The 12,064-nt window shown below is 34.1% G+C and overlaps 1 protein-coding gene across 1 annotated transcript; it reads right to left on the reverse strand.

The window, feature by feature from the left end:
- Positions 1–10,287: 10,287 nt before the first annotated feature.
- LOC107951988 (F-box/kelch-repeat protein At3g23880) lies at positions 10,288–11,739 on the reverse strand. Its single transcript, XM_016887192.2, has one exon. It carries the CDS (start codon positions 11,655–11,657, stop codon positions 10,491–10,493), a length of 1,167 nt encoding a protein of 388 aa, XP_016742681.2. The 5' UTR covers positions 11,658–11,739; the 3' UTR covers positions 10,288–10,490.
- Positions 11,740–12,064: the final 325 nt, after the last annotated feature.

Genomic DNA, 12,064 nt, shown 5'->3' on the forward strand with positions numbered 1-12,064 from the left:
TTTGAAAAATTACCCATAGATGAAAAGTGTGAAATTTGATGTTGCATGATAGAATATGGAGCTTAGAATTATGTTAAACTATTTTGCTAAACGATTTTCAGCGAAAACGAGTGAAACGGTATAATTGTTAAAAGTTATTGTTGTTCATAAGTGCACTTTAGAGCAAGAATTTGATGTTGCTATAGAAGGAAAAATTGTTCAGCATGTCATAAAACATAAGAAAAAGGAATAAAATTTAATTTCCGAGCCTAGGGGCAAAAATATAATTTTGCCAAAATGTGATTTTTGGATTGGATTGAATAATGTGAGTGTAAAATAAGTTAAATGTGTTATTATAAGTCAAGAAAGATAAGGAATTGACTTTGATTAGTGAAAAACAAAAAAAAATGAGAAAAAGTGAGAAATTTCCCAATTGAATATTCAGAATAAAAAGGGATACGAATGAAGTAATAGAAATGATCACATGTGTGAGATGGACTGTGTGTAGGTCACTATGTGAAAGTGAAAGTGATGGTCACGTGTGTAGTACTATGTGTAGGCTACTACATGTACTGGAATGAAAGGTCGTATGTGTAGTACTATGTGCAGGCTACTACGCGTACCAGATAGCTTCAATCACGTGTGTAGTACTATGTGCAGGCTACTACGTGAACCAGAAAGTTTGATCACGTGTGTAGTACTATGTGAAGGCCACTACGTGTATCGAATGATAATAGTTAAATGAGTGGTACTATGTGCAAACCACCGAATGTTCACTATTATACTAACATGTTTAATGGGATATGAGAAATTGCAGACCAATAAGAATATGTGATTGAAATGCGATGAGTTGCAAAAGAGTCACTCGAGTGATGAAGTTTTGTACCGTGCTTACAAAATAAAGTGTTATCGTGTTATGTGAATGAGTGAATTTGAAACAGAACATATTTGGACAGTGACAGTGATGTTAGTTTGAAAAATCACCAAAAATTATAAGAATTGAGTTAGTGGTTAAGTGAGATATGAAATTAAATATTAATGAGTCTATTTTTACATAAAAGAAACAGAGAAAGCAAAAGAGTTATACATTTTGAGATATTTGAATTTTAGTGAGGCAGGGTCAGATTGATTTCAGAATACCCTATTCTGAATTTGGAAAATAATTAAAAATTGTACAAAAATAATTGTGAGTTATAATTTATATGATTAGAATTCTTAATGAGTCTATTTTAAAAGGAAACAAACGAAAATATCATCCGAAATCTGTACAATGAGATAATTCTTTTTTAGTGAAGAGAGGTCAGAGATGTTGAGCAGTGAAATAAGGGAATCTTTAAGGAATAAACTGTACTAATTGGCCAAGTCAAAAATTTTGAAAATTTTATGGTAAGAAGACATGTGAGTATAGTTTTGGGGAAAATTAACGGAACTTAATTTGGAGCTCTGTAGCTTCAAATAAAAATGATTTAGTGACTCTGACTCAAATAGACAACTTTAAATTTAAATATAAGTGAATAGTGAAATTATTTATAATGCTAATTAAGCATGTTTTATACATAAAGGATTTGGAATGGAGAGGAGGAGGAGGATAATAGAATGTATGAATGAATTGTGTATAAATGGTCATACGCCCAATTATAATCGGTAAATGTTAAATTGAATGGTAAATATGTATTGATACCAAAGGACTATTGCGGTATTGAAAAGCAATTGATCAAATGTTTAAGAAATTTATTCATGATATTTATATGTGTGAAAATAATGATATATGAATGATTATATCATTGAGGTTGCATTGATTAATTCAGTTTATGTGATAGAAATGTCAAGAACATTTGTCTTTGATATGTGATGATCATGTAATGCCATGAAAATTTGTTTATTTGTGTGGTTTAAAATGTATCTATATTTTGTTATATAACTTATTTTGTAATCTATTTGACAAATGATAAAAATTAATTCGGTTTCTATGTGAGGTGAATTATGATTTGTGAAGCATATCTATATTCGGCAATAATGGATAAAATATATTTATGTCATGGTGAATGGTTAAACACTTGGGTTAGTATAAAGTGTATATTTAGTAAGGTTTGTTGGAAAAGAAATAACAGGTTTTGGTTTATATCGAATAGAGAAAATTTGTACTATCTTTGTGGCTAATTTTGTTAGCTTTGTGGGAGATGAATGGATAATGTATATATATGTGACAATTAGCTTACTAGATAGTGAGTAATTGATATATTACATTAGTTAAAAAAGGAAATTTTGACGATATGAGAATATGTAATGATACGGATAAATTCAGGTATCAGGACGAATTCAACAAGTAAGTGAAAATTTATAAATTCATACGACGAGGAAGTGAAAGATTGTGAGTATATTTAGCCAAGAAAACCCTAATTAACGACTCGAGAATAACAACTTGAAAGTTTTAATTTAGATGAAATTTTACAACTTGGTTTACTACGGTTAAAAGTGTATATGTTCTATTAATACCTCGTACCCTATTCTGGCATCAAATACGGGTAAGGGGCATTACATTTGATGAACAAAATATTCAGGCCATATTTAGACAGATTTGTGGTTGTGTTTATTGATGACATGCTGATTTATTCTCGAGATGAAACAGAGCATGCCCAGTATTTAAGAATCATTTTATAGACTTTGCATGAAAAATAATTGTTTGCTAAGTTTAGCAAATGTGAGTTCTGGCTCCGAAAAGTTGAATTTTTGGGACATGTAGTATCGGAAGACAGTATTAGGTTGACCCTGAGTAAAATATCGGCTATAGTGGACTGGAAACCTCTGAAAAATGTGTCAAAAGTTTTATGGGTTTAGCTGGATACAATTGGAGATTTGTTAAAGGATTTTCGATGATTGCTACACCATTGACGAAACTAATCCAGAAAGACGTAAAGTTTGAATGGTCTGAAAAGTGTCAACAAAGCTTTAATCAGTTGAAAGCTTTGTTGACTGAAGCCCCTGTGTTGGTTTAGCCAGAGTCCGATAAGGAATTTGTGATTTATAGTGATGCTTCGTTAAATGGCTTGGGCTGTGTGTTGATGCAAGAAGGCAAAGTGATAGCATATGCTTCTCGACAATTGAAACCTCAGGAGAAAAATTATCTGACTCATGATTTGGAGCTTGCAGCTATTGTGTTTGCTTTAAAGACTTGGTGACACCATTTGTATGGATAAAAATGCCATATCTTCACAGATCACAAAAGCTTGAAGTATTTGATGTCACAAAAAGAATTGAATTTGAGACAACGTCAATGGTTAGAGCTGCTGAAAGATTGCGATTTGATCATTTATTATCATCCGGGAAAATCCAATGTTGTTGTTGATGCTTTAAGCAAAAAATCCCTGTTTTCTTTGCAAGCATTAAATACTCGATTGATGATGATTGATGATGGTTCTATTTTAGCTTAATTAAAAGCTAGATCGACTTTTTTACAATAGATTTGCGAAGCTCAGAAAAGTGACTCAGAGTTAATTACTAAACGAGAATAGATTGAATTGACACCTGATTCAGACTTCATGTTAGTTCAGATGGTAGTTTTTATTTCAAAAACAGAATTTGTGTTCCAAGAAATTCTGATGTTATTCAGAAGGTTTTACAAGAAGCTCATAGCAATAGCTTATCTATTCATCCTGGTAGCAATAAAATGTACGGTGATTTGAAATAGACGTACTAGTGGCCAAGTATGAAACGAGAGATTTCAGATTTCATATCAAAATGTTTGATCTTTCAGCAAGTTAAAGCCGAGCATCAGGTACCTTCTGGTTTGTTACAACTTGTTATGATTCCAAAAATGAAATGGGAACATTTTATGATGGATTTTGTATCAGGATTACCTTTATCACCGAGAAAGAAAGATGTTTTATGGGTTATTATGGATTGTTTGACGAAACCCGCACATTTCATTCTAGTATGTGTGGATTATTCACTTGAGAAATTGATAGAATTATACGTTTTTGAGATTGTTAGACTGCACGGTGTACCGATGTCTATTATCTCTAACAGGGATCCACGGTTAACTTCTTGATTTTGGAGTAAATTACATGAAGCTCTGGGTACTCGACTACATTTTAGTACAACGTTTCATCCACAAACCGATGGTCAATCTAAGTAAGTGATTCAGATACTCGAAGATATGCTTTGATGTTGTGTTTTAGAGTTTGAACGTAACTGGGAGAAATATCTTACGTTGGTTGAATTTGCTTTAATAATAGTTATCAGGCGAGCATAAAAATGGTACCGTACGAAGCTTTGTATCGTAAAAAATATTGAAATATTTATACTGGACTGAGCTAAGTGAGAAAAAGTTATTAGGTGTTGATTTGATTCGAGAAACCGAAGAAAAGGTTAAAACAATACAAGACAATTTGAAAGTTGCTTCTAATTGTCAGGAATCTTACGCGGATTAAAGATTTAAGAAATAAAAGAATAGGTTTAGTTAAAGTTCTCTGGCAACATCACAGAATCGAAGAAGCTACCTGGGAACCAGAAGAAGCTATGAACTTGCAATACCTGAACCTATTTTTTGATAAGATTTTCGAGGACGAAAATTCCTTTAAGGGGAGAGTTGTAACAACCCATTTTCTATTATATCAGAAATAGTGGTTTCGAGACCATAATTTCGACGAGTAAATTATTATTTTACTATTATTCTAATTTTTACAAAATTATATTAAGGTGCATTAAAATTTTGTTGAGAAATTTTGATGTTTAAATGGTTAATTAGGTGAAAAGGACTAAATCGTAAAAAGTGTAAAAGTTGAGTTCTAGTAGCTAAGGGGGTCTAATGACTATGAAATCTTAAAATAAATGACTTGAAAGGTAAATAGACCATTTCATGAGTTAGTGGATAGTTATGGACAAGGTTTGAATGAAATTTTGATTGTTTTTAAAGGGTAAAATGGTAAATAAAGTTAAAAACAAATAGGCTCAAATCATCATTTTCCTCACATTTGTTTCTTCTTAACCGATTCTTCAATGGAGGAATAGCTAGGGCTCGGCCAAGCAATGTTTTCACTTGCATCGTATGTGTTCAAGCCCCGTTTTTAATGATTTTTATGTTTTTGAGTCCATTTTAGCTTCATCTAGCTAGCCCAGGGATTAATTTGCAAAATTTTCAAAGGTTGAGTCCATGGATGTTTTTAAATGAGTTTTGATGTTAGTTGATAGATTATGAATCCTTATTGAAAAATAAACATGTTTTGTTAAATGATTTTGATGAAATTTGAATTAGGGATTAAATTTGTTAAAAGTGTAAATTTATTGGTTTTGTTGTGAAATGTTGGTAAGGATGAGTTATTCTAAGGTCCCTTACAGCATGGGTTAGGGTTGAATTAACTTGAAATGGTTAGATTTTAAGTTATGAGCTTAAGGACTAAATTGTAAAAAGTTAAAATGTTAGGGGCAAATTTGTAATTTTGTATAAATATTAATTATGGATTAATTGAATTATATAAGTACTTAATTGAATGAAAATATTTATTTAGATTAAGATAAATCACATACGGACTTAGATCAAGGAAAAGTAAAACCTTCGGATTAGCTTGGCTAAACTATTACGCCCCTAACTATTGAGGTAAGTTCGTATGAACTGTAATCGCTTTCATACTAGTTAAATTGAATGTTCATTAGGTTGATTTGATATAAATGAACTTATATATATGTATCAATGCTATAATGAATTGACGAATATTAAGTCTCAGTTGAACCTTAAGAATTCTTAGGATACAAATGACATGTCATTAGGGATTTCATGTTTTGGGTGTTGGTCTTGAATGTCCTACCGATGAATGAAGTCCTGCATTTGTTTCAGATTCTCCACAGCTCGTGTAAGTAGGATCATGTAGCTTACGTTCCGACCCACAGCTCGTGTGAGTAGGCCCATTTCACAGCTCTCGTGAGCATTGATGTAAAGGAAATGTTACGGTTATATGTAGAGGCATGCTTTATGTGAGTTTTCCTAAGTATCCGATGTAATTCTAGATGATGTGATTACATGTATAAATTTACTTGTTTATGGACGAATTCATTTGAACAATGTACAAAAGTACTAACTTTTGAATTTGATGATGTTGTATAGGCTTATGCCAAGCTTATGGTTTTAATCGATATTACACTTATGCTATATACATTATGCAAATAAAATGGTAAGTTGTGTTTAAGTTTATAAGAACCTACTAAGCAGTTGTTGCTTACGTAGTTGTTTTCCTTTGTTTTATAGATCATCAGAAGCTCGATTTGGTTGGAAGCTCGTCGGAGACCTATCACCTATCCAGCAGTCAAATCGGTAGTTTTTGAGTAATTTTGGCCAAGGTTAATAATGGCATGTATTAGATGTTAGGAAATGGTGATTCGGTATGTTTTGCTTTGAAGATTATGTTTGGTTGATGGATTTGTAATGCTTGTTAAGCTATGTCATTTTGGTACTTTAGAGTTCTTTTGAACAAGCTTCTTTGGTAAGTTGATGATGGCTTACAAATGGTAAATTAGGGACATGATTTGGCACATAATTGAGCTAGGTTTTTTTGCATGAATTGAGGTAATGTTAGCATGTGTAGGTAAATGATGTGTTGATGCTATTGTGGTGCCTTTGAATGGCATATTGGTTAGGTGATCTAGGATGTTTGAAATGACATGTTTATGCATGTTTGAAAGGTGTTTGAACCCCTTGAACGTGTGCTTAATTGGAATGAATGTTTATGCATGGTTTGGTTATGAAATGGCTTGATTTTAGATAAATTTTAGGTTCACACGACTTGAGACACGAGTTTGTGACACAGCCGTATGAAACACACGGCCTGGTGACATGGTCATGTGTCATTTGAGGATTTCTTAGGGTTCAAGCAGTGAGTTACACGCACACAGCCTAGCACACAGCTTGGCACACGGGTGTGTGACACGGGCATATGACCCTACCCAGTGAGTTACATTAGTGAGGACACGGGCTGAGACACAACCGTGTGTTCCTAGTTCTAATGTTACATGGCCTGGGGTGATTCCACATAGCCATGTGACCCCTGTTTCCAATTTTTGCAATTTTTTTTCCTAAAGTTTTCATTTTGTTTCAAATTAGTCCCGATTTGTTTCCAAGCTATTTCTAGGGCCTCAGAGGCTCGATTTTAGGGACAAAATGCATGTGAATGAATGATTTATGATATGTTTAAGGTAATTAACGCTATAAAGGTAAATGATTTTTGATTGCACAGTAATGTTTCGTAACCCTAATCCAGCGACAGATACAAGTTAAGGGTGTTACAAAAGTTGCACGCCCCATAATTTATTTTAATTTCGTAAATTCATGCACAAGCAAGTAAGGTAGTTTAGTGGTTAAGAGCTAAAATAAATTCCTTATTGTCATAGTTTCAATTCCCCACATCCTCATTATTTTTAATTAATTTTTGGCTCATAAAACCATGGTCAACACTCTGATTGTCGTCCACAACATTGCCTTATAGGCAAGAATTTCTTTCCTCATTTAACTAGTCAACCTGCCATCTTTAGCCCCCTTTTCACTCCACATGTTCCCTATGATCCACTTTTCAAACATTTGTCCCCTAAAGCAAGCTTCTCTTTCTTCTGAATTTTTTACCTTGAACCATCCATCCTACCTAAGGTAGCCACCGTTCACTTTTTTTTTTCATTTTTTTCTCCTCCTCTCCTTTTTGTTTTTCCTCCCCTTGATCCTCCCCTTCTCGTCCTTTTTTTCTTTCATTTTTAGCCTTTAAACCACCCTTTTTATCCACCGTTCTCTCAACTTTCACCACCTCACCACCACTGTCGGACCTCCATCGTCGTCGCACCGCCGCACCGCCACCACCATTACTCACCGTTCTTCTCCATTTTTCATTTCTTCTTCAATTCTTTAGTCATAATAGAACTTCTATTCTTCCTTTCCTATTTTCATAAAATGTTTCTAATCATATTCTGATTCTTTTATTTTGATGATGGTTTTTCTATAGACTTTATTTCCCTATTTGAATCAATACCTCCAGTGAACTGTCAATCCTTCTAATTCGATCATAATAATGTATTGATAGGATAATTTGGGATAATCATCACTTCTTTCCTATTCTTTCTATTAAGGACCGATTATAGTAATGATTATAGATATCAATTTTGTTTTGATATTAACAACTCATATTATTCATATGTTGAAGGATCGTTTACTATCAACGTGGATCACCTCTAACTTTGGAAGGGAATCACTACTCTGTTCTAGCCGTAACAACGTAATTGTTGGTTTGGAAACCTTGATTAAATTGTTCTTATCAAAGAATAATTAAGATAACGATCTAATAATGAATCATCGTTTTATACTCAGATCTGCAATTAAACTAGTTAGATCCAAGTGTGGGTGTTCGAAGGAGTCTAGTGTTGCGTTGGATCTACCAATCAAGGTGTGAGTCTAACCTAATACAATATTGTATGATTAATTGATAAACAATAGTTAATATTGATTCATATTATTAACACTATAAAAATATGGTTGTACGTGAATACAATAAGTATTCAAAGTGGATGATAGATCCTTTAAAAGGATGATACCCAATTAAGTGCCTTTGAACTGATTAATCTGTGATGATGTGAATGTGTTAGTGTTGCTTATTGATAAATGAGATTATCATTCACATGTATGCCCACTAAAATTTTTGCATCTATATGCTACTACTAGATCCCGTAAGCCTACAACTGTTTGTGGAACTTCCAAATTTAGTGCAAGATTTATTGCTGGTGTGATATTATGTTCATATTCCAACACTCCTGATATGTGATTTAATGGTGTTATTTGATAAGCATGAAAAATATATCATGCCACTATTTCTGTTAATGAGATTATCATTCGCATGTTAGCATGCCCACTAAAATTTTTGTATCTATATGCTACTACTAGATCTCGTAAGCCTACAACTGTTTGAGAAACTTCCAAATTTAATGCAAGATTTATTGCTGATGGATAGTAATAGTTCTATGCTATGGTGTGCTTTTGATATAATCGCTTAAAGATTGTTCTTTTCTACCAAAGAAAATTACAAACTCGTATATATTCTACTTAATTATTTTATTTTTTGTTTAATTAATTTTTTAAAATTTTAATATATTTTAATTGATATATTAACTAATTTTAATTTAATAGATTAATAACTATTCAATTATTGTTTTAACCAAATAAATATATAGATTGAACCAAATCTACCAAATTAATATTTAAAACAAGATTGAATATATAGATTGAATATATGAAACATATTTCCTAGCACGCACTCGAATTCAAATAATAAAGGTAAACACTCGGTTCATAAATTCTCAATATTTCCTGCAATCTAAAACAGCCAGCCAGAAATAAATAACATTGACAGAATCCTTAAGTCTTTCCCATAGTTAGGGAGGAGAAACCTTTCGAGTGTCCAGCCCAGTGAACCACTAGCTTACCGAGAAATACAGCTGCGGTATGGGGTATTCCATAATCCAATCAAACAAAAGTTCCCAAGAAATTCAAGTCAGAATCAAGTTAAGATAAACAGTGAAAAATGAAACTCGGAAGCTGCGCTGGCTCGCAAAATGCTCAAAGCTGCAGAGTAACCCCACTGCAGGACAACAAAGGAGAAGGCAGTGGCAGAGTTAGTGCCCAAAAACAAGAGGGAAGGATTTCGTATCCTCGGCGAAGGTTTTTCACATTTGTTAATGCGTATTACTGTTAAAAGCTTAACCCTTGTGCATCCAAAAGTGGGGGAATTTTCACAATGAAATCACAATTTACGAATCCTCTGTCATATTTGACATACTAACTAATCATAATCATATGAAAAGAGTAAGGACCAAAACACAAGTTTGTAGCAGAATAGTACAGCAGTTGGCTACCCTGTAACAAAATTTTACGCTTTCCAGCTGCACAAAGAGCCATTGATTTTTTGAGGTAGACAACCATATATACTCACGAAGAAGGAAAGATTTCCTGCGCTATCAGCTGTGAGAGTGGGCAATGGGTATTGGCTTACCATTTCTATACGCCGCAATAAACATGCTCTGCATAGCCAAGGGATCAAAATCAAATGGATCACTTGTTGGTAGTTCTCTGGTTGTGTCACACTGCAACAAGGTCACAAATCTGGTCCTCTCGCCACTGAGCTTGATTTGCAATGCTTGGCTTTTTCCATTTATGGGGATCAAAGCGAAAGAACGGAACAAGGGAATCACCACATAATCATATAGAGAGTAAACGAAAATAATAAAAGAAAATCTCATCAGAAAACATGCAATAATGGAAGGAAAGAAAACCGTTCTTGTCTCTTGATAAGTTCACCCTGTATTATGCAAAACATTGTAAACTCAATATCCATCCATATTCATATGTAAAACAAAAAGATACTTCATACTAAAGTCTTCTACCAGTTTATACTTACTAAACTAAAAGCCTAATCAAGTCGAAATCGACCAAAATGACCTATCTTCTGATGTGCTTTTGCACCATGGCACTACCATCTTTAGCTTCTTCAACTGACCGACACCAAGCTCTCCACATAACTGAAACCTTGAAAACAGATATCAACAAAATCAACCGGAAGCCTTTTAGTTGTGTGATCGACTGGATCAAACAAAAAGAGACTGGACTGATTTTCTCTATCTCTAACTCCCACATGTTTAAACACCAGTTCACGATCTCCCCAAGTCCCCACTGGAACCAAAGACTTGGAAAAATTCTCGACCACAACCATATTAGACCAACGCTTCATCCCATCTTCACAATCGCCTTGTACCCAAAACTCGAAGCGGTTCATATTATTACCATTAGCAGCAAATACTAACGGATATACAGCAACAGCCAATAATCCCATGTAAGACACAACTTTAACATTACCATATCGAGTAACAGGTGGCAAAGGTATGGTCTTAAACACCTCTCTTCCCATATCAAAGGAGATAACAACCTTTCGATCCGCGAATCCTTGCAATCCAATGGCAGCCCAATTCAAACTACCATCAACAACCACTCCGTCTTGTCCTCCACATAACAGAGCTAACTCGAAACGTTCTTCTATCTCTTTCCAAACCGCTTCCCTCAATGAATAAACTTCAACCCTTAGAAAAGGCGACGCATCATTTCCTCTAAAAGAGACTATCCTGACTAGTTTATAATCATTGTTGAAAGAATCAAAGCCGAAGCCATGAAAGACCATCCAAATAGGGTTATCTCTGGAGGAAGTAATCAAAGGCAAAGGGAGACGTTTAATTTGTTTAGTTCCAGGGTTCCACATAGCGAAATCAGAAGCATAACAAGGGGAAATATCAAGACAGACCAAACCATCGACGGAACCCACAATTTTCGGGAACAGAGGAAGTGATTCTTCCAGGGGGATACGCAAGAGCTGGGTGGCGTAACTTAGTGTGGGGTTAGTGATGAGCCAGATCCCGTAGTCCCAACCAGACTGGGAGTGGTAGCGGCGGATGAGGAGAGATGGGTCAGTAGAAGAGCGGCGTAGATGGGCGGCGATGAAAGCAGGGGCTGAAGTGAGGTCGGCCCAGTTTTTGGAAACGGATTTGAATCGAGTTAGGGATTTCACGGGCAATCTAGAGAGGATGTCGGTGATGGTATTTTGAGGTAACGACAATGAGGAAGCCATGATTCTGGGCCTTCTTCCTGATCCTGACCAAGAATTCATTCGAGTCTTTTCTTTAACGTGTTTGGTTTTTCAGTCTTCACCCCGAAGAACTCAGTTTCTGGGGGGGGGGGGGGTTACATTCTCTCTTAGGCAGCCTACTTAGGGATATTAATAAAAGATGTTCTTAGTTTCAAGTCAATAATTATATGGGAATAAGTTTTTTCTTTTTAATATAGAAAATAAATTAATAAATTAATATAAATTTAAAATATTTTCTTTTAAAAAATCAAATTTATTTAAGTTCCCGAAAGAAATATTATGTTTCAGTGACCCAACTCTTTACATGTTTTTTTTATGAGTCAGTTTCAAAATTTTTCAATTTTATCATTAAATTCTTTTTCGATACAATATAAATATTGATTGTTTAAATAGTTTGTTATTATGTTTCGTAATAGAATTAAGAGAAT

This window comes from Gossypium hirsutum, chromosome D08 (genome assembly GCF_007990345.1).
Source record: "Gossypium hirsutum isolate 1008001.06 chromosome D08, Gossypium_hirsutum_v2.1, whole genome shotgun sequence".
Taxonomy (NCBI): Eukaryota; Viridiplantae; Streptophyta; class Magnoliopsida; order Malvales; family Malvaceae; genus Gossypium; species Gossypium hirsutum.